The 23,595-nt window shown below is 47.6% G+C and overlaps 1 protein-coding gene across 1 annotated transcript in view; it reads left to right on the top strand.

Annotated features, from left to right (window-relative positions):
- The window catches only part of dchs1a (dachsous cadherin-related 1a), a 140,540-nt gene extending 117,703 nt beyond the window's left edge, over positions 1 to 22,837 (top strand). Inside the window, exons 13-27 of the mRNA XM_045220398.1 lie at positions 5,188 to 5,427; positions 6,497 to 6,622; positions 6,980 to 7,189; positions 7,326 to 7,621; positions 7,877 to 8,127; positions 8,522 to 8,654; positions 10,398 to 10,584; positions 12,396 to 12,509; positions 12,911 to 13,122; positions 13,798 to 13,949; positions 14,261 to 14,391; positions 15,863 to 16,149; positions 16,429 to 17,096; positions 17,220 to 17,406; positions 17,731 to 22,837. Coding sequence (XP_045076333.1) covers positions 5,188 to 5,427; positions 6,497 to 6,622; positions 6,980 to 7,189; positions 7,326 to 7,621; positions 7,877 to 8,127; positions 8,522 to 8,654; positions 10,398 to 10,584; positions 12,396 to 12,509; positions 12,911 to 13,122; positions 13,798 to 13,949; positions 14,261 to 14,391; positions 15,863 to 16,149; positions 16,429 to 17,096; positions 17,220 to 17,406; positions 17,731 to 19,662 — 5,126 coding nt within the window. The 3' untranslated portion in view covers positions 19,663 to 22,837. The remainder of the gene's footprint in view (positions 1 to 5,187; positions 5,428 to 6,496; positions 6,623 to 6,979; positions 7,190 to 7,325; positions 7,622 to 7,876; positions 8,128 to 8,521; positions 8,655 to 10,397; positions 10,585 to 12,395; positions 12,510 to 12,910; positions 13,123 to 13,797; positions 13,950 to 14,260; positions 14,392 to 15,862; positions 16,150 to 16,428; positions 17,097 to 17,219; positions 17,407 to 17,730) is intronic.
- Positions 22,838 to 23,595: the final 758 nt, after the last annotated feature.

Raw genomic sequence — 23,595 nt, 5'->3', positions numbered from 1 at the left:
AGAGAGAGAGAGAGAGAGAGAGAGAGAGAGAGAGAGAGAGAGAGAGAGAGAGAGAGAGAGAGAGAGAGAGCGAGAGAGAGAGAAAGAGAGAAACATGGAAAACATATTTTGGATGTTTCCAATTCCAGTCTCTTTGGTTTACGTAGTGTTGTACTGTATATGTATGGTTGTATTAGAGTAGAGCCGTCACAGTTCTGAAGACTGGGGTGAACTAAGGTAAAGATGTTTCCTTGCTCTCACATGTTTCTTCTCATGTTAGACATTCTATTAGTTTCTTCTATTAATCGGATTAGTCTAGGGAACAGCGTCGTCTTACACAAGTTGATAAAAAAGAACAAGAAAAAAACTTTCAGGGGCGGATTCTCAGACCTAGATTAAGCCAACACCTGGACCAAAGGTGTTCCCAAATGGAGAGGCTTAGTCCAGGAGTTGACTGGGATTAATCTGGGTCAGGGAAACTTGACACATAGTTTGATTATTTAATATTTCCATTGAGCCTGGTGGAGGGGGAAAGAACCCCTAATAGAGTTAGGAGACACCCATCCTCCACCCAGAAGGATTCAAGGTTACCATGATCTGTACTAGGCTTCTCCTACACAGAGCTCTGTTGTGGTGGTGTAATGGGAACATAACCAAAACAGAATGTGTAGAGATGGGACCATTTCTCCTGTCATCGTAGACCCTGGCCTGGGCTGGTGGACAGGATAGGATAGGAGCAGACCAGGTGGTCAGAGGATTAACTCATGACATTAACTGTCATTATACTGACTAATTACCTGCATGGCTGGAACCAGTTCAAGATGGGCACCACACACACACACACACATGCGCGCGCACACACACACACTCACATATACTGGAACCAGATCAAGATGGCCGCCCTCTCTCTGTGACACACCTGATAGATCTTGACAGCTTCCTGTTTCTATCCCCTCGGCCGACCAGGGGATTCCTTGGTTCCTGATTGGTGGGGCGGTGGGGGAGGGGTGGAGCCAGGGTCAACGTGTGTATCACACACCACAACAAAGCCCAGAAGAACAAAATACCAAATATTGTGCGTGTGTGTGGGTGTTATCAAAGTGAACACACACACACACACACACACACACATGCAGTTCTAATCGCTACTTTAATGGTTCCCAGCAGTCTGAGGTTGGGGTTCTTTGGTGTTTTGTTTCTGCCTTTCATGGGAATAGATCCACACACACACACAGATGACTGGGTGGACAGGGTGGGTGGGTGTGTGTAAGTAAGTAAGTAAAGCTCTTGGCAAGGAGCAGCGCTTGGCCTCCGACGGAGAGGGAGGAATGACTGGTAAATATGAATCTAGCAGAGAAGTGACGCTAGCAGTGAAAGCTGAAGCTAGCAGAGTTGTGAAGCTTGCAGTGCAAGTTGAAGCTAGCAGAGTGTTGGAGCTAGCAGTGAAAGTTGAAGCTAGCAGAGTGTTGGAGCTAGCAGTGAAAGTTGAAGCTAGCAGTGAAAGTTGACACTAGCTGAGGGTTGGAGCTAGCAGTGAAAGTTGAAGCTAGCAGTGTGTTAAAGCTAGCTGTGAAAGTTGAAGTTAGCAGAGAAGTGAAGCTAGCAGTAGAAGTTGAAGCTAGCAGAGTTGTGCTGGACTAGAGAGCACTGGGACCTTTCACAGGGTGTGACTGCATACTAGGTAGGGAGAGGGACTGGCTGAGGCTGCGTCCCAAATAGCACCCTGCATCCCAACTAAGTTCACTGCATCCCAACTAAGGTCAACATTCACAAAGCCGCAGGGCCAGACGGATTACCAGGACGTGTACTCCGAGCATGCGCTGACCAACTGGCAAGTGTCTTCACTGACATTTTCAACCTCTCCCTGTCTGAGTCTGTAATAACAACATGTTTCAAGCAGACCACCATAGTCCCTGTGCCCAAGAACACTAAGGTAACCTGCCTAAATGACTACCGACCCGTAGCACTCACGTCTGTAGCCATGAAGTGCTTTGAAAGGCTGGTCATGGCTCACATCAACACCATTATCCCAGAAACCCTAGACCCACTCCAATTTGTATACCGCCCCAACAGATCCACAGATGATGCAATCTCTATTGCGCTCCACACTGCCCTTTCACACCTGGACAAAAGGAACACCTATATGAGAATGCTATTCATTGACTACAGCTCAGGCTTCAACACCATAGTGCCCTCAAAGCTCATCACTAAGCTAAGGACCCTGGGACTAAACACCTCCCTCTGCAACTGGATCCTGGACTTCCTGACGGGCCGCCCCCCAGGTGGTAAGGGTAGGTAACAACACATCCGCCACGCTGATCCTCAACACAGGGGCCCCTCAGGAGTGCGTGCTCAGTCCCCTCCTGTAGTCCCTGTTCACTCATGACTGCATGGCCAGGCACGACTCCAACACCATCATTAAGTTTGCCGATGACACAACAGTGGTAGGCCTGATCACCGACAACGACGAGACAGCCTACAGGGAGGAGGTCAGAAACCTGGCCGTGTGGTGCCAGGACAACAACCTCTCCCTCAACGTGATCAAGACAAAGGAGATGATTTTGGACTACAGGAAAAAGAAGAGGATCGCGCACACCCCCATTCTCATCGACGGGGCTGTAGTGGAGCAGGTTGAGAGCTTCAAGTTCCTTGGTGTCCACAGCACCAACAAACTAACATGGTCCAAGCACACCAAGACAGTTGTGAAGAGGGCACGACAAAACCTATTCCCCCTAAGGAGACTGAAAAGATTTGGCATGGGTCCTCAGATCCTCAAAAGGTTCTACAGCTGCACCATCGAGAGCATCCTGACTGGTTGCATCAATGCCTGGTATGGCAACTGCTTGGCCTCCACAAGGCACTACAGAGGGTAGTGCGTACGGCCCAGTACATCACTGGTGCCAAGCTTCCTGCCATCCAGGACCTCTATACCAGGTGGTGTAATTGTCAAAGACTCCAGCCACACTAGTCATAGACTGTTCTCTCTGCTACCGTACGGCAAGCGGTACCGGAGCGCCATGTCTAGGTCCAAGAGGCTTCTAAACAGCTTCTAAGACTCCTGAACATCTAATCAAATGGCTACCCAGACATCTAATAATATTTTTTTTATGCTGCTGCTACTCTCTGTTTATTATCTATGCATAGTCACTTTAATAATTCTACCTACATGTACATATTACCTCAATTACCTCGACTAACCGGTGCCCCCGCACATTGACTCGGTTCCGGTACCCCCTCTATATAGCCTCGCTATTGTTATTTTTACTGCTGCCCTTTAATTATTTTTTACTTTTATTTCGTATTATTTTATATTGTATTTTTTTGGTATTCTTTCTTAAAACTGCATTGTTGGTTAAGGGCTTGTAAGTAAGCATTTCACTGTAAGGTCTACACCTGTTGTATTCGGCGCATGTGACAAATAATATTTGATTTTATTACTTTTGACCAGGGTCCATAAGGACCTCTCCACTCCCTAGGATCTCTCTTCATCCTTTAATCTGTATCTTCTCCTCTCCTCCACCCCAGGCTCCCTCTCTAACCCCTTCTCCTCTCCTCCACCCCAGGCTCCCTCTCTAACCCCTCTCCTCTCCTCCACCCCAGGCTCCCTCTCTAACCCCTCTCCTCTCCTCCACCCCAGGCTCCCTCTCTAACCCCTCTCCTCTCCTCCACCCCAGGCTCCCTCTCTAACCCCTCTCCTCTCCTCCACCCCAGGCTCCCTCTCTAACCCCTTCTCCTCTCCTCCACCCCAGGCTCCCTCTCTAACCCCTTCTCCTCTCCTCCACCCCCAGGCTCCCTCTCTAACCCCTCTCCTCTCCTCCACCCCAGGCTCCCTCTCTAACCCCTCTCCTCTCCTCCACCCCAGGCTCCCTCTCTAACCCCTCTCCTCTCCTCCACCCCAGGCTCCCTCTCTAACCCCTCTCCTCTCCTCCACCCCAGGCTCCCTCTCTAACCCCCTCTCCTCTCCTCCACCCCAGGCTCCCTCTCTAACCCCTTCTCCTCTCCTCCACCCCAGGCTCCCTCTCTAACCCCTTCTCCTCTCCTCCACCCCAGGCTCCCTCTCTAACCCCTCTCCTCTCCTCCACCCCAGGCTCCCTCTCTAACCCCTCTCCTCTCCTCCACCCCAGGCTCCCTCTCTAACCCCTCTCCTCTCCTCCACCCCAGGCTCCCTCTCTAACCCCTCTCCTCTCCTCCACCCCAGGCTCCCTCTCTAACCCCTTCTCCTCTCCTCCACCCCAGGCTCCCTCTCTAACCCCTCTCCTCTCCTCCACCCCAGGCTCCCTCTCTAACCCCTCTCCTCTCCTCCACCCCAGGCTCCCTCTCTAACCCCTCTCCTCTCCTCCACCCCAGGCTCCCTCTCTAACCCCTCTCCTCTCCTCCACCCCAGGCTCCCTCTCTAACCCCTCTCCTCTCCTCCACCCCAGGCTCCCTCTCTAACCCCTTCTCCTCTCCTCCACCCCAGGCTCCCTCTCTAACCCCCTCTCCTCTCCTCCACCCCAGGCTCCCTCTCTAACCCCTCTCCTCTCCTCCACCCCAGGCTCCCTCTCTAACCCCTCTCCTCTCCTCCACCCCAGGCTCCCTCTCTAACCCCTTCTCCTCTCCTCCACCCCAGGCTCCCTCTCTAACCCCTTCTCCTCTCCTTCACCCCCAGGCTCCCTCTCTAACCCCTCTCCTCTCCTCCACCCCCAGGCTCCCTCTCTAACCCCTCTCCTCTCCTCCACCCCAGGCTCCCTCTCTAACCCCTCTCCTCTCCTCCAACCCAGGCTCCCTCTCTAACCCCTCTCCTCTCCTCCACCCCAGGCTCCCTCTCTAACCCCTTCTCCTCTCCTCCACCCCAGGCTCCCTCTCTAACCCCTTCTCCTCTCCTCCACCCCAGGCTCCCTCTCTAACCCCCTCTCCTCTCCTCCACCCCAGGCTCCCTCTCTAACCCCTCTCCTCTCCTCCACCCCAGGCTCCCTCTCTAACCCCTCTCCTCTCCTCCACCCCAGGCTCCCTCTCTAACCCCTCTCCTCTCCTCCACCCCAGGCTCCCTCTCTAACCCCCTCTCCTCTCCTCCACCCCAGGCTCCCTCTCTAACCCCGTCTCCTCTCCTCCACCCCAGGCTCCCTCTCTAACCCCTTCTCCTCTCCTCCACCCCAGGCTCCCTCTCTACCCCCACTTCTCTCCTCCACCCCAGGCTCCCTCTCTAACCCCTCTCCTCTACTTTTCCAGGTTCTCTCTCTATCCTGAAGCCCATCGACCGGGAGGAGCAGGACCTGTTCAACCTGACCATCGTAGCCCAGGACCACGGGGTACCAGTGCTCTCGTCCAGCCAGCTGCTGTCTGTCCAGGTTATCGATGTGAATGATGAGGTGCCCTGGTTCCAGGAGAACCAGTACCAAGCCCAGATTACAGAGAACCAGCCTGCAGGAACCACTGTTCTGGTGGTGTCGGCCTCTGACCTGGACCAAGGTGAGAGATGCTAGGCTTGAGCTCAGTGGGCTAACACAGGAGATCCAGTCGTTACATACATAGTGTACAGTACTGACAAGCACATAAGACTGCATTGCCCTCATCATATACTATATGTTATGGTGGCTTTCTTTATGGCATAGTAATATACAAAGTACATATGATGACACACAGTTCTTCTACGTATTTGCTGTACTGTTTCTTAAACAAAATAGAACTCAGTGTCAGCCAGCAGAGCCTGTTGTTCTAAGTGTTGATCCTCCATGTGTTCAACGCATGTTCACATCATCAGCTTCACCAGTAACAGTTGGTTTTAATTGAAGACCGTGCTGAGGGATGGTGAGTGTGTGTGTGTGTGTGTGTGTGTGTGTGTGTGTGTGTGTGTGTGTCTCTGTGTGTGTGTGTGTGTGTGTTCACATTCCCCTGGAGTTAGTCAAGAGCACATAACCCAGAAGGATTATAAAGTTTCTCTCCAGGGTGATTAGTGGGGTAAGGTGATGGTGCCAGAGTCTTTCACTGTTAGCACGCTATCACACAACACACACACACACACTCAATCTCCCAGCCTCCGCCCGCCCGGTGCAGCCCAGCCAACCGCTTACACAGCAAAACCAACTACAAACAAATGAAAACAGGAATGCTGCTGTGTTTGCTCTTTCTTCGCAAACACTTATTTGCGAATGTTTTCAGTGCCCGGGGGTAGAGTGGGTTGAAAGTATAACATGACTGAATGGAATAGGACTCTGCCGGCCCAACACCCTATGAAAAGTGATGTCCATTTGACTTGCACAGCCGGCTCCAATCCTTCTCCCTACCACTTCCCCTTGGCCCTAACCCTTTGATGTTTGCAAACTGTATCTGTAAGATGGAAGCAGTATGGTGGAAGCTCCACCACTACTACAGTGTTTAGACCTACCCAGACCCTTCAGATCTTCAGAACATTGAAGGGTAAGGGTCAAGGGGATGGTGTAGGGTGCGGATTGGAAGCCACTGACAGATAGTATTAGGGTTTGACTTCATATGCTTCTTCTCTCTCTTTCTTTTTCTTTCTGTCTCTCTCTCTCTCCAGGTACCAATGGCCAGTTGACATATGGAGGCATCTCTGAGGAGGGTTTCAGCATTCACCCAGCTACAGGTGTTATAACCACCACTAAAGCCCTGGACAGAGAGGAACAGGAACAATATACACTGACAGGTAACTGGCTCTGACCATAATATCTAACCCTGACCCCTGACCCTTAACCTGTAACCCCTCAGCCTAACTCCTGGCCCTAACCCTGATCCTTATCCCTGACCCTTAATCCTAATCCTAACCACTAAAACAGTTAACTGGCCCTTTATATGAGTAACACACAACATTCCAAACTGGCCATGTTTTTATAGTTCTGATTTGATGGGATACATGAGTGGTACAATGATAATGTTGGTATTATTTTCTCAGTTTTTCTTAAATATCTCTAGGAAACACAATATGGTTTAGTTAATAAATATATAACGAACACTTTTAGACTGCTGAAGCTTTGTTTAATTCCTAATCTTCCCTTTTGTCCAGTGTATGCCCGAGACGGTGGCGTGCCTCCTAACTTTGCCCGGGCATCAGTGAGGATCCGGGTGTTGGATGAGAATGACAACGCCCCAGCGTTCAGTAGACTGTACTACAGCCTGGAGGTGCCTGAGAACATGGAGGCTGTTGAGCTGTTCACTCTCAGAGCTACTGACCTGGACACTGGGGACAGCGGAGAGATGACCTACAAGATTACAGGTAAGAGCCAACTACTTGTAGATCCCAGGAGTCCAATTGAATTCATAATTTACTGATTGATTGATCCATTGATCGCAATGTTGTGAGATTTACCTTTCATCTTCTGTTTCTCCCACTTTCTCCCTCCCTCCTCTAGCTGGCGACCCATCAGGTGACTTCTGTATGGACAGGAAGTCAGGTGTTCTCTCCACCTCCAGACCGCTGGATAGGGAACGTAGGGCCAGGTACAGTCTGACAGTGACAGCCCTTGACGGGGGCTCTCCGGCCCTGAGCAGCACAGCCACAGTAGAGGTCACGCTCCTGGATGTCAACGACCACAGCCCCCAGTTCACCAGCCCCAGCTACACCGCTGACCTCTCTGAGGACGTTCCTATTGGCTCCCTAGTGCTGGAGGTCTCTGCTACTGACCTGGACGAAGGGTCTAACAGCCAGGTACACAGACTGAACTCATAGGTTGCGTCCCAAATGGCACCCTAGTCCCTACATAGTGTACTACTTTTGACTAGAGCCTTATGCCTCCTGAGCCCCCTTAAGTTTTGCCAAATGTAGCATAACACTTTTGCCACCCTTTATGAAATTTTGCTAACAAAAGGAAGCCATCTATCTAGACCTTCAAAGGGTTAATTAAGGCTTCATTAAACCTAACAGTGATTTTATCTAATCTACTATAATCTGTTCTAATCCCAGGTGCTATACTTCCTGTCGCGTGGTTCAAAGGGCATGTTCATCATTGACCAGCACACGGGACATGTCATTACCGCCGCTCCGCTCGACCGGGAACGAACCGCGTCGTACACTTTCGATGTCTGCGCCATAGACTCGTCCCCCGCCAGCCCTCGCAACTCCACCGCCACGGTCAACGTGTATGTACAGGACGTGAACGACAACGCTCCATTCTTCATCCAGGACCCCCTGGTCATCAACATCTCTGCCTCCAGGTAGGTTTACTAGAGGTTAGCGAAGCAGGACAACAACAGGAAGTTTGCCGGTTCGAATCCCATGTCTGACGGGGAAGAATCTGTTTTGGAGTGGGCTTGCATCCGGAGGATTTATCTGTACAGTTTTGTCTTTCACATGTCTTCTTTGTTGCGTGCCATCACCTGCTGTTGTGTGTCTTAGATGCCATCACCTACTGTTGTGCCCTTGAGCAAGGCACGTAACCCCTAAACTGCTAAACGGGCATAGTAGTATGGCTGCCCTCTGCTCCAACCTCCCTCTGTATGTGTCTTTCGGAGGGGTTAGAATAAAAGCAGAATAAGTTTTAGTTGGACATCCATGTACAGGAATTTTTGTAATTATAATAATATTCTTGTTCTTGTTCTTCTTCTCCAGTGTCTCCTCTCATCGCGTCCTGGCCACCATGCGGGCGGAGGACCGTGATTTTGGGGCCAACGGCTCAGTGTTCTACCGCTTCGCCAGCCCTGTCCGGGGCTTCACCATCAACTCTCTGACTGGGGACATCCAGGTATTGTTACATTATTAATCAGGGTATTTACAGTGCCTTGCAAAAGTATTCATCCCCCTTGGCATTTTTCCTATTTTGTTGCATTATAACCTGTAATTTAAATGGATTTTTATTTGGATTTCATGTAATGGACATGCACAAAATAGTCCAAATTGGTGAAGTGAAATGAAAAAAAGTACTTGTTTAAAAAAATTCAAAAAAATAAATAATGGAAATGTGGTGGCATATTGTATTCACCGCCTTTGCTATGAAGCTCCTAAATAAGATCTGGTGCAACCAATTACCTTCAGAAGTCACATAAATAGTTAAATAAAGTCCACCTGTGTGCAATCTAAGTGTCACATGATCTGTCACATGATCTCAGTATATATGCACCTGTTCTGAAAGGCCCCAGAGTCTGCAACACCACTAAGCAAGGGGCACCACCAAGCAAGCGGCACCATGACGACCAAGGAGCTCTCCAAACAGGTCAGGGACAAAGTTGTGGAGAAGTACAGATCAGGGTTGGGTTATAAAAAAAAAACGGAAACTTTGAACATCCCATGGAGCACCATTAAATCCATTATTAAAAAATGGAAAGAATATGGCACCCCAACAAACCTGCTAAGAGAGGGCCGCCCACCAAAACTCACGGACCAGGCAAGGAGGGTATTAATCAGAGAGGCAACAAAGAGACCAAAGATAACCCTGAAGGAGCTGCAAAGCTCCACAGCGGAGATTGGAGTATCTGTCCATAGGACCACTTTAAGCCATACACTCCACAGAGCTGGGCTTTACGGAAGAGTGGCCAGGAAAAAGCCATTGCTTAAAGAAAAAAATAAGCAAACACGTTTGGTGTTCGCCAAAATGCATGTGGGAGACTCCCCAAACATATGGAAGAAGGTACTCTGGTCAGATGAGACTAAAATTGAGCTTTTTGGCCATCAAGGAAAACGCTATGTCTGGCGCAAACCCAACACCTCTCATCACCCCAAGAACCCCATCCCCACAGTGAAGCATGGTGGTGGCAGCATCATGCTGTGGGGATGTTTTTCATCGGCAGGGACTGGGAAACTGGTCAGAATTGAAGGAATGATGGATGGCGCTAAATACAGGGAAATTCTTGAGGGAAACCTGTTTCAGTCTTCCAGAGATTCCAGAGGTTCACCTTCCAGCAGGACAATGACCCTAAGCATACTGCTAAAGCAACACTCGAGTGGTTTAAGGGGAACATTTAAATGTCTTGGAAGGGCCTAGTCAAAGCCCAGACCTCAATCCAATTGAGAATCTGTGGTATGACTTAAAGATTGCTGTACACCAGCGGAACCCATCCAACTTGAAGGAGCTGGAGCAGTTTTGCCTTGAAGAATGGGCAAAAAACCCAGTGGCTAGATGTGCCAAGCTTATAGAGACATACCCCAAGAGACTTGCAGCTGTAATTGCTGCAAAAGGTGGCTCTACAAAGTATTGATATTGGGGAGTGAATAGTTATGCACGCTCAAGGTTTCTGTTTTTTTGTCTTATTTCTTGTTTGCTTCACAAGAAAAAACATTTTGCATCTTCAAAGTGGTAGGCATGTTGTGTAAATCAAATGATACAACCCCCCCAAAAATCCATTTTAATTCCAGGTTGTAAGGCAACAACATAGGAAAAATGCCAAGGGGGGTGAATACATTCGCAAGCCACTGTATGTGTTAAATAACCCCTGTAAGGGTGGGCTTACTTAGGGAGACTTCAGACGAAAATATTTTTCATTCATCCCAGGCTACAGAGAAGCTGCAGGGACTGACCCAGGGCCAGAGGACTCTGATTGTAGAGGCTATGGACCAGGGTAGCCCAGCCCAGTCCTCTCTAGGGGTGGTGGTCATCTACATCAGAGAACAGACCTACAAGGGGATCCGCTTCTCACGCCACGCTAGAGACATCAGTCTGCAAGAGAACGCTGCCAAAGGTAGGAACAGGCGATTTTTCTTTGATTCAAAGAGTGTGATACTAAGGTGTATCTGTTTTGTTGTGAGACTGAGGTGTGTATAATGTAAGTAATCAGTGTGAGACTGAGGTGTGTATAATGTAAGTAATCAGTGTGAGACTGAGGTGTATATAATGTAAGTAATCAGTGTGAGACTGTTGTGTCGTCGGCAAACTTAATGATGGTGTTGGAGTCGTGCCTGGCCATGCAGTCATGGGTGAACAGGGAGTACAGGACTGAGCACGCACCCTTGAGGGGCCCCCGTGTTGAGGATCAGCATGGCAGATGTGTTGTTATCTACCCTTACCACCTGGAAGTCCAGGATCCAGTTGCAGAGGGAGGTGTTTAGTCCCAGGGTCCTTAGCTTAGTGATGAGCTTTGAGGGCACTATGGTGTTGAACGCTGAGCTGTAGTCAATGAATAGCATTCTCACATAGGTGTTCCTCTTGTCCAGGTGGGAAAGGGCAGTGTGGAGTGCAATAGAGATTGCATCATCTGTGGATCTGTTGGGGCGGTATGCAAATTGGAGTGGGTCTAGGGTTTCTGGGATAATGGTGTTGATGTGAGCCATGACCAGCCTTTCAAAGAACTTCATGGCTACAGACGTGAGTGCTACGGGACGGTAGTCATTTAGGCAGGTTATCTTAGTGTTCTTGGGCACAGGGACTATGGTGGTCTGCTTGAAACATGTTGGTATTACAGACTCAGTCAGGGACATGTTGAAAATGTCAGTGAAGACACTTGCCAGCTGTTCAGCGCATGCTCAGAGTACACGTCCTGGTAATCTGTCTGTAATCCTTAATCAGTTTGAGACTTAGGTGTGTGTAATGTAAGTAATCTGTGTGAGACTGAGGTGTGTATAATGTAAGTAATCAGTGTGAGACTGAGGTGTGTATAATGTAAGTAATCAGTGTGAGACTGAGGAGTGTATAATGTAAGTGTTGTGGAAATTCTAACACAGGGACACTCAAAGTCAATCTTAAATGAATAATTGTTTATTGTCAGCGTGCTGGAGAGGTTCCAACCAACTCAATGCACCATAGTACACATGTCAATCAGGAGCTCTGCCGGGGCAGTCCCAGCAGTTATCTTATATACGGCTATACACAGACAAGTTATATTTGCATGATTTAGCATAATTAATTCATCATTAACGTTTTGTTTCATTCATGTGACCGACCAATACTAGTTCATAACATGTGACAGACCAATACCTCACGAGGCTTCTTCTCTCTAAGCTGAGACCTTGAAACTGAGATATATTTCGTTGTCAAAACAAAGGTCTGGGCATACTGCCAAATTGCAGCTACTGATAGTGAGGATTCGTTCAGTCAGTCACTTGCATGAACACAGGAAACGGTTATTAGAAAAGCACGTGAATAGAACACAGAAATGAGTTATTAGAAAAGCACAAACATTAAACATTTCCAGCACATAAGTAATACGTGTGAGACTGAGGTGTGTATAATGTAAGTAATCAGTGTGATAGTGAGGTGTGTATAATGTAAGTAATCAGTGTGATAGTGAGGTGTGTATAATGTAAGTAATCAGTGTGATAGTGACGTGTGTATAATGTAAGTAATCAGTGTGATAGTGAGGTGTGTTGAGAACACAGTGTGATAGTGAGGTGTGTTGAGAACACAGTGTGATAGTGAGGTGTGTTGAGAACACAGTGTGATAGTGAGGTGTGTTGAGAACACAGTGTGATAGTGAGGTGTGTTGAGAACACAGTGTGATAGTGAGGTGTGTTGAGAACACAGTGTGATAGTGAGGTGTGTGTTGTCCTCCTCCAGGTACCACCGTGGTGCAGACTCAGGCCCAGTACCCTGATGGATCCCGTAGTGGGATCAGTTACAGCATCTTCAGTGGCAACACATTACACTCCTTTGGAATCAGCTCCTCCACTGGTAAGCCGCTGGGCTGGGGAATGATATAAAACACATTTTTGTGATTCACCGTATGAAAAAGGTGTGTAAACAGCCTTTACACTCCACTACATCCCTGATTAATATCATAAGGAATAGGAGAAGGATGAATATCCATTGCCCAATTGGTTCTCAGCCCCTTGTTATTGTTCTAAAGTGGTGAGATCTGTCCTTGTTATTGTTCTAAAGAGGTGAGATCTGTCCTAGTTATTGTTCTAAAGAGGTGAGATCTGTCCTAGTTATTGTTCTAAAGAGGTGAGATCTGTCCTAGTTATTGTTCTAAAGTGGTGAGATCTGTCCTAGTTATTGTTCTAACCAGGTGAGATCTGTCCTAGTTATTGTTCTAACCAGGTGAGATCTATCCTTGTTATTGTTCTAACCAGGTGAGATCTGGGTACAGAGCTCCATGGGGCTGGACTATGAGGAGACCCCTAGACTCCGCCTAGTGGTGAAGGCTGAAACTGCATCCTCCAGTTCCTTCATGGCGGTCAACCTGAACCTGCAGGACGTCAATGACAACCTGCCACGCTTCCAGCTTCAGAACTATGTAGCCTACATACGAGAGGCACAGGGATATCATTTCCCTATCATACAGGTAGGTACACTAACGAGCGTGCACACACTCATACACACCTGTATTATGCTTGGCTGTAGATGGAGTGTGAGGTTGTGGGCTAGAAGATGCTCTGCTCAGACAGTAGAGACGATCTGGATAGTTTCAGTGCTGCTGCGGTAGTTCTGAGAGGTGACTGTCTGTTCCTGTCCCTATACTACAGTGTGTTTCCAACGTCCCTGTTGAGTATATAGACTCAGCTGTATGCTGAATGAAGCCAAGGCCATTTAGAACCTTTTTTTAACTCTCTGTTCCAACAGTTCCAAGACCAATATCCATCACCAGGTCCTGTTACTGTTCCACAGCTGTTGTACATCTGTTCTTTGTTTTGATTTATTTCCTCTCTGACCATGTGACTTCCTGTCTGTCCCCAGGTGTTGTCAGATTATTATTATTTTTGATATTTTTTTTGTATTGCTTTCAAAAACAAAACAAAACAACATTCAAAACAATTAACAGCAGGGGAAGGGTGAACAACAGCCAATGACAGCAAAATCAGTTTCCTACACAATAAAACTGATTGGAACTGGCTAACCATAAACACAAGTACATTTTGCTTTTAAGACAAAAGAAAACCAGTGATATCAGAAGACTGCTTTTTTTGTTTAGATTTTCTTTCTGACCTCGGTCATGTGATTTCCTGTCTGTCCCATGCAGGTGGTGGCTGATGACCTGGACCAGGGCCAGAATAGTCAGGTGACCTACAGCCTGCAGTCATCGTCTCTCAGCGGCCTGTTCAAGATCGACCCGCTGACCGGAAGCATCACCACCGCCGCTATCATGGACCGAGAGATCTGGACACAAACCAAGTGAGGGGCAGGGCCTTGGGATGTGTGTGTGTGTGTGTGTGTGTGTGTGTGTGTGTGTGTGTGTGTGTGTGTGTGAAAGTATGTGTATGTGTGTGTTTGTTCACAATCTGCCTGCCATGTGGTTTCCCTCAGCGGGCTAACCTTTGTTTTCAGTCTATAAATACTCTCACTGTTCCTGTACTCTCTCTCTCTTTTGTATTGGAAACTAAATATCTGTCATGCTCTGGGCTACAACAGGTTATGATGTAAGACAGCAGGAGATGAAAGGTTATGAAAACTGACAGTTTATTTTTTCATTTCCATGGCACCAGGCTGGTTGTTACGGCGACGGACTGGGGCACGCCACGATTGGCCGGCTCGGCGACCCTCACTGTGATCATCGTGGACCTCAATGACAACAGTCCTACAATCCCCCTGCCGCGCGAGATCAGAGTACCAGAGAGTAAGTCAATGATCCACGGGTCTCAACCGCAGACCCGGGTTAAAATATTATTTGAATTTATTTTAAATAAGTACAAACCCCGCCCATCAGACACTTCAGGCAGGCTAAAGCAAACACTCAAAGTATTTGAATGATTTGAAATAGTAATTGAACCCAACTATGCTTAACTGACACCCTATTCACTATGTAGTGAACTACTTTTGACCAAGGGGTGTACAGTTGAAGTCTGAAGTTGACATACTCTTAGGTTGGAGTCATTAAAACTAGTTTTTCAACCACTCCACATATTTCTTTTTAACAAACTATAGTTTTGGCAAGTCGGTTAGGACATCTACTTTGTGCATGACACAAGTAATTTTTCCAACAATTGTTTACAGACAGATTATTTAACTTATAATTCACTGTATCACAATTCCAGTGGGTCAGAAGTTTACATACACTAAGTTAACTGTGCCTTTAAAAAGCTTGGAAGATTCCAGAAAATGATGTCATGGCTTTAGAAGCTTCTGATAGGCTAATTGACATAATTTGAGTCAATTGGAGGTGTACCTGTGGATGTATTTCAAGGCCTACAGTGGCTTGCGAAAGTATTCACCCCCCTTGGCATCTTTCCTATTTTGTTGCCATACAACCTGGAATTAAAATTCATTTTTGGGGGGTTTGTATCATTTGATTTACACAACATGCCTACCAATTTGAAGATGCAAAATATTTTTTCTTGTGAAACAAATCATTGAGTTTAAATGTATTTGGCTAAGATGTATGTAAACTTCCGACTTCAACTGTATGTATCAAGTGTCTCAGACATTTGAGACGCAGTCAATTTAACAGTGAACCTTTAGTTCAGTGATCTTATCACTGATCCTCACTCCTCTCTCTAGCAGCACTCAGCAGCTCTCACTGATAAACTGACCCTTTTATGAGTCGTTCTGAAGCCAAGTTCCCCTCTGTTCATATCCTGCTGTACATCTGAAGTCTACAGTTTCCTGTATAAAGTATCCAATAAAAAAAAAAAAAGAAATCAGAAGTCTGCAATATATTCATAAAAAGCAACATGATGTAATAAGATATGTTATGAGGTGGGAGCTAGTTCTAGAGCTATAGTGTTGTTCCCATATATAACAATATCACAAGCCCTGTTCTCTCTCTCTCTCTCTCTCTCTCTCTCTCTCTCTCTCTCTCTCTCTCTCTCTCTCTCTCTCTCTCTCTCTCTCTCTCTCTCTCTCTCTCTCTCTCTCTCTCTCTCTCTCTCTCTCTCCTCTCTCTCTCTCTCTCTCTCTCTCTCTCTCTCTCTCTCTCTCTCTCTCTCTCTCTCTCTCTCTCTCTCAAGGGGCTTTATTGGCATGGGAAACATATGTTTACATTGCCAAAGCAAGTGAAATAGATAATAAACAAAAGTGAAATAAACAATAAAAAAAGTATCTCCCTCATTCTCTCTCCCTCCCCTCTCCCCTCCCCCCTCTCCCTCCAGACACTCTGATTGGCTCGGTAATAACCCAGGTGACAGGAAATGACGTGGACTCAGGCCCCGCCCTGTCCTACACCCTCCACCTGGACCCGTCCTCCCAGGGCGTGTTTGGGATCCACCGCTATGGGGGCGGGGTGTCTCTGACCGCCCCTCTGGACTATGAAGATAGGACCTGGTACACGCTGACTGTCAGGGCTACTGACTCCAAACACCAGACTGAAGCTAACCTCACTATACTGGTGGAGGATGTCAATGATAACGCTCCTACGTTCACACAGGATCTTTACCAGGTAGTCAATCCTCTAACTGGCCTCCACTAACCTTGGAAAATCTGCGTTTGTGATGGCAGGATGCAATAATGCCATAAGAGACGATGAGAACTTGATCAGATTTAGCTGCATTTTTCTATGTACATGCAGATCAATAATGATGCCATGTGTGTGTATGTATCTATCTTCCTCATTTAGTTTACTAACCCTGCCTGGTACCATTAACCATTAACCTGCCTGTCCAACATGCCTCAATTATTCTGAATACATCCTTGTCATGTGTGTGTTTGTGTTTCCCAGGTGACTCTGGCAGAGCACTCCCCAGCTGGCAGTGCAGTTGTCACAGTGACAGCCACGGATCGTGACTCTGGAGAGAACGGCCGTGTCACCTACAAAGTGATGTCATCAACCCGGGACATCTTCTACATCGACCCCAGCAATGGTACCCTGTTCATCACCCAGCAGGCAGAGTTGAACTCTGAGAATCCTTCTATCCTAGTGGTAATAGAGTCCAGAGACATGGGAACACCAGCCCTCTCCTCCATCGCTACTGTACAGGTCCAGGTGACTGACGTCAATGACAATGCACCCGTCTTCCACCAATCAGAGTACAGAGCCACGGTTTCAGAGGACGGCCTTCCGGGCGCCACCATCTTGACCCTGGAGGCAACCGACGGTGACGCGTCACGCGACAACTGCGGCTTTGACTTCACCATAGCCAGCGGAAACGAAGGCAATGCCTTCCAGATCGAGAGCAGCGTGCGCTTCCTGGAAGGACGGGGCTTCCAGACAGTAGGCAGCCTGGTATTGACCGGTGAGGGGTTGGACTTCGAGGCGGTGTCCAGTTACAACCTGACCGTGGTCGTGTCGGACCGCGGCGTGCCCCAGAGGAGCTCGGCTGTCTCTGCGCTGATCAGTGTGACGGATACTAACGACAACCCTCCGGCGTTCAGCAGGGCAGAGTACAGGTAATTTGGTACTTTGTTGTTTGTTAAATGTCCTTAATTCCTCTATTACATGTGTTTGCACTGGGGAACCAAATGTCATGTTTTTTGTAAAAGTGATTAATAAAACCCCCTTGAACCCTGCAGTGTGGTGCTGAGTGAAGGAGCAGCCACAGGGACTGAGGTCCTTAGCCTGTCTGCAACAGACCCAGACTCCTCGGCCGTAGGGAAGGTGCAGTACCTAATCAGCTCTGGGGATGAGACGGGTATGTTCCAGGTGGACCGCTGGACCGGAGCCCTGAGGCTGCAGAGACCACTGGACAGTGAGAGACAGGTACCATGGCACTTTCTGGCTTGGGATGTGCCCAAAATGGCACCGTATTTCCTATATAGTGCACTACTTTTTAAAGAGCCCTATGGGCCCTGGTCAAAAGTAGTGCACTATGTAGGAAATAGTTGACACAGAAATAGATGCAGACTTGGATTGGTCATTGGTTATCCACCTGTTTGTATATTCTGCTGCTGACAATTCATTTCCCTTCAGCGATAAAGAAAGTATTAATCTCTCTCTGTCCCCCTCTTTCCCTCTCTCTCTCTCTCTCTACACCCCCCTCTCTCTGCTCTCTCTCTCTCCCCCTCTCCCTCGCCCTCCTACTAGGCATCCTATGTGATCATTGTGCAGGCGTCAGATGGACAGGGTCACTATGCACTGGCTCCAGTCACTGTGGAGGTGAAGGACATTAATGACAACAGACCTTACTTCCCTCTGCCCATCCTCACCGCCAGCGTCAGAGAGAACCAGCCTCACAACGCCCTTGTCACCATGCTGCACGCCATCGACCAGGACACGGGAGTCTTCGGACAGCTGAGGTACTACATGTTGGACAAGACTGGAGAGGGGAAAGACGCCTTCCTGGTCAACCAGATGTCAGGCGAGGTCCGGACTCGCTCCACCTTCGACTTTGAGAAGGTCAACTTGTTCAACTTTGTAGCTCTGGCCATGGATGCAGGGAACTACTCTGCCACGGTGACCGTCCAGGTGTACGTGACGGGGGAGGATGAGTACGACCCTGTGTTTTCCGACTCAGAGTTCTCCTTCCTGGTTCCTGAGGGGGCAAAGAAGGGCCAGAGCATCGGTCAGGTGACAGCCAGAGACGAGGACGAGGGGGTGGACGGGATTGTTCTGTACTCCCTAGCTGACCCCTCGCCCTACTTCCAGGTCAATGCATCGACGGGCGTGGTTTCCCTGAAGATGGACAGCCACGTCCGACACCTGGGCAGGTCCAAGAGGGAGGTCCGTGTGATGACCCTTGACCTGAAGGCCCACAGCCCTTTGGAGACGTCCCGTGTGGCCACCGCCCGCCTCACCGTTGACGTGACACACACCTCCTTTGGCGTGGCGTCGGACATGAACCTGCTGCTGGTCAGCGTGATCGCTGTGTCCCTGGGAGCCATCCTCATCCTGATCTTCATCGCCATGGCTCTGTTCTGTGTGAGACTGAGACGTCAGAGGAAGGAGCAGCAGAGTCGCTGCAGACCTCCAGCCTCTCCCGGCCACGGCACCATGCTGCACAAACTAGAGGAGACTAAAGTCACTGGCACCGACCGGAACGACCGCATCTACAACCAGGCCTTACCAGGGTATGCTTCCGACCAAACAGGGAGTGGTGGGGGAGGGCCATACCCCCGCGGGGGCTCCCTGGATCCATCCCACTCCAGCGGGCGTGGCTCAGCGGAAGCGGCGGAGGACGATGAGATCCGGATGATCAACGAGTACCCCCGTGTCTCCTCCATCTCTTCATCCATGCAGGAACACATCTCAGCCCGCGGGCCAGACTCTGGTATCCAGCAGGACGCTGACCAGCTGTCTGATGTCTCCTGTGAGCCCAACATGGACGCCAACCAGTGGTTCAAGGCCAAGAAGCTGGCCAGTCTCAGTGGGACTCTGCTGGCTGGCCAGGTGCCAGTCTACAGGGAGGATGGAGGAGGTTATCTGGGGGTAGGGAGGGGGCTGAACATTTCCCATCCTAAAGACTATGCCTTCCCAGTGGATGGTAAACCCACTGTGGACGGCTCTCTCACAGCCATAGTGGCCAGTGACGAGGAGCTGAGGGGCAGTTATAACTGGGACTACCTGCTGAACTGGTGCCCACAGTTCCAGCCACTAGCAAACGTCTTCACGGAGATAGCGAGGTTAAAGGATGAGACGGCCCCCCCTAACCCTCGCAGACCGCTCCAGCACAAAGCCAAGGCAGACCCCAAACCCCCTCGCATTGACCCCCCGCCCCTAATCACCTCCATAGCCCACCCCGGGGCGAAGACAGTCCCAGTCAAGCCTGCTCCCGTCAAGCCCTCTGTGGGGAGGTCCTCCTTCCCCCACCTGGCCTCCCTACGGAGGTCCCCCATCAGTCACGAGGGCTCCCCCTCCTCAGTAGCCATGTCCCCCAGCTTCTCCCCCTCCCTGTCCCCCCTGGCCGCCCGCTCCCCAGCCATCACACCTTTCGGCGTCACCCAGGGCCCCTCAGCCTCCATGATCAGCACCACTGAACACAGCATGGAGCACAGTGAAGAGGCCGAGATGAGGATATAGACTCTATCGACTCACAGATGAGGATATAGACTCTATCGACTCACAGATGAGGATAATAGACTATCGACTCACAGATGAGGATATAGACTCTATCGACTCACAGATGAGGATATAGACTCTATCGACTCACAGATGAGGATAATAGACTATCGACTCACAGATGAGGATATAGACTCTATCGACTCACAGATGAGGATATAGACTCTATCGACTCACAGATGAGGATAATAGACTATCGACTCACAGATGAGGATATAGACTCTGTAGACTGAGATGAGGATATAGACTCTATAGACTCTGAGGTACTGGAGATTGGAAGACTGACACTGAGTTATTGTTCCTCAAAAGACAGAGGTGTTGTCAAAATTGACACCCTATTTAGGTTGTAGGGTGGTACCCCTCCTGATGTGTAATGGTCACAGTATCTGGTGTCAATAGACTGTATCGTACAGTGTACCCTCCCTTCTGGCCAGAACACTGAGAGTGTGGTTAGTACTGTAGTTAAATAATGAAGTAACTCTCAAATGGACTCTCAAAGGTGGCCGCTGCATCATAAACTAATGGGACTCTCAAACTGAACTAGAATCAAAACTGAGGCCAAAATGGATGTTGCCGTTTCCTCAAGACTCCCTCTTCCCTCAATACAATCAGTGTCAAGAGAACTAAACTACCCAGGATTTGCACATTCTAATGGGGAGCCATGATGTCAATATTCTGTAGAAGATATTTTTATACTGACTTTGGTTTCTGACTAGAAATGGCATTAACTCTGTGCCAGAGGGCTGTTATAGCCTCAGAATATATTTCCATATGTGTATATTTGTAGCTATGTAACAGTATGTTTGAATTGTACGTTGGTTCTATCTTATGTACTTAACCATTAATGTGTTCTTGGAACGAAAAAAAGCTCTTTATTTTTATTAGTGTGATTGATTGGGGGGATATGCTGTCATTTCTTGTAAATATTTATTACAGAGGAGCGTAAAAAGAGCTTGCCTTGCTGGAAGAACATAATACCAGTATCAATACGGTGTTTGGTCAAGAAGCTTTCAAAAATAATCTGGTAAAGTGTTGGATCCCTCTCATACTAATTCAGTGTGCCATATGTGTGTATCCCAAATGGCACCTATTGCCTATATAGTGCACTACCTGGTCAAAAGTAGTGCACTATAAAGGAAATAGGGTTGCATTTGGGATGCAACCATAGTCTTTTGAGTCTTGTTTGAAAGGATCAGTCATGCATGTTCTCATGTCCTACACACGTTCCTTTGTTTCTTCCTTCAGTCTAGTTTAGGTGAACTTGACATCCATTGATCATGTCCTTCTTTTCAGGTGTCCTTGCTGTGATTTTAATCACAATGAGCCTTACAGGTCTACTTGGTATTGTAGTGGCATAGTAGACACAGACAAGGGCAGAACCACTCAGACACAGACAGACAGGGGAGTTCAGGAAGATTATAGAGTCCAGCTGCACTATAATTACAAAGTTGTCAGCAATAGAACAAAGGAAAATAAAAACTAATGTCATGTAAGTCAGCAGACAGGTCTAATTGTTATTATAGTGCCAGTAGAACCATCCAAACACAGGTGACAAAACAGCTGACATGAGGTTTGAGTAGGGGTTGTGTGTGACCTGTGAGGTGTGAGTAGCAGGGTTCTCCCTATAATTTTTTTACAAGGTGGTGCTGCTGAGCATGGCGGGGGTATAACAAATAAAGTAAACCGATTATTATTATTTTTTATTTGTGTTTTTTATATAGTGGCACAGCCAGTACACATGGTGGCGCATTGCCCTCTTACATTCTTTGTGGACAACCCTGAGGTTTGAGTAGGGGTTGCGTGTACCTCTTGAGGTTTGAGTAGGGGTTGTATGTGTACCTCTGAAAGACTGAATAAAGGTTGTGTGTGTCCGTCTGACAGACTGTAGCTCACTAAGCTCATCTCAGTATCGATGGGATTCTCTCCAGCATTCTGGACCAGGAGAAGCTCGTTGCAACAGATATTTTCATCATTTCTTTGCAGGGGACATTGTGTTGCACAAAGCCAGATGAATCTCTGAAATACAGCTTTTCAAATCACATGCAGGACTGAGACCAGAACACTAATCAAAATGGTGTTGTTGAGATTGGTTTTCTGTTCTCTCTTAGTTCCTTCTCTGAGCTACGGTATTGTAAGTTATCAGTATTGTTAGTTTAGTGGATTGTTAGTTTTCACTACTCCTGGAGTTAGGTGTAACTAGCTACTAACTGGTGTCTGATGAGACACCACTTCTTGGTACCAGAACGTAACACCAATTCTGAGTCCCAAATGGCACCCTATTCCCTATATAGTGCACTAACTTTGACCAGGGCCCTATGGGGGTATTTTCCTCCTCAAAAGGAGTGCACTTCTCTATACAGTAGCTCACTAAATAGGGAATAGGGTGGCATTTAGGACGAAACCCATGTAGACCTGCATGACCTTTAGCTCGTAGCTTACTGTCTGTTGTCTGATGTCTGAAAAACAAGCTCAATTTAAGCGGTTTTGGCAGCCTGTACTAAATACCCCTGTGTAAGGTTGTATTTATGGCTACCTAGCCTTCTGCCATTGACTAAATCGGGAGACTTCATTTTCCTTCATTTGTCACAGTAGAGCTTCTTCAGGCTGACAGTTTTGGAGTCTTCATACCATTTTTAATTGTTAACATGTTAGTTGAAGAAACGTTACCTTTATTGGCTCTGAGAAACTACAGTAAATCCTTGAGACACAGAGGCTATGTTCCAAATGGCACTTTATTCCCTATAGAGTGATCTTCAAAAGTAGTGCACCATGTAGGGAATAGGGTGCCATTTGGGACGCACAAGAGACAGAAGCTAATTAGTACTTAGCTCCACTCCAACTTAGAAACCTTTAAGACTGTTTGTTAAGCCATGTTAAACTGCCCCTAAAACACAAGGCTATCTATGTTTAAAATTAAGAAGCTGGGATATCATGTTGTTGTTTTGAGCTTTTACTTTGTTCATTCACCAGTTTCTACAGTTTGTTATTTATAAAATTGTACATCCTCTTTCTTACCGAACGTAGCCCATAGTATATAGTTCCCCGAATGCCCACGCATATCATATATCTTCCCTGATGTGCCAGATGTTTTTTCTTCTTGTCAAAGTGCCTGATTAAAGTACTTATGTGAATACAATACAGTGTACTGTCTCTATCTCTCTTGTTCTGATTAACAAAGAGTGGTTGTTAAATATGAGGATCAACTACATGACTAGATTAGAATGAAGACCACTAACTGAGAGCTCTAGTGAATGAAGACCAGATGGGATGGGATTGATATGGTCTTTAATTTATTGTTTATGACCAGGGCTAAATGTAAATGTGTGTTTCCCAAATGGCACCCTATCCCTTAAATAGCACCCTATCCTTTATATAGTGCACTACTTTTGACCAGGGCCCATACGGGCCCATCTTTTTCTGGTCTAGTTACACACTAACCTCGTTATTAGGAGCAGACAGTCATGGAAATGAAGTGGAAGGGTTCTCCTCCAGACCATTCAGAATGAAGTGGCAGGGTTTGTGTTCCTGGTAGGTTAATGTATGTAGCTAGCTATATGGAAGGTCAATGGTAGGTATATAACTACCCAGCTAGGGTGTTCCATGAGTGAGTCTGATTGAAGCATAATGGTGGTTTCAATATGTGATGTGTTAGAGGCCTATATAATGTAGGATGCTTTTCACTCTGTGCATTATGCTATTGAAAAACATTGAGGGCCGCTTTCCCAGACAGATACAGTATGAAGCCTAGTCCTGGACTAAAAAGCTTGTTCATTTTACATTTACATTTTAGTCATTTAGCAGACGCTCTTATAGTTAGTGAGTGCATACATTTTTTTTTCTTTTCTTTCAATGACGATTCTCCATAGAAAGTGCTTCTTAGTCCAGAACTAGGTT

This window comes from Coregonus clupeaformis, chromosome 6, assembly GCF_020615455.1.
Source record: "Coregonus clupeaformis isolate EN_2021a chromosome 6, ASM2061545v1, whole genome shotgun sequence".
NCBI classification, from domain to species: Eukaryota; Metazoa; Chordata; class Actinopteri; order Salmoniformes; family Salmonidae; genus Coregonus; species Coregonus clupeaformis.
This window is presented reverse-complemented; position numbering and strand designations above follow the sequence as displayed.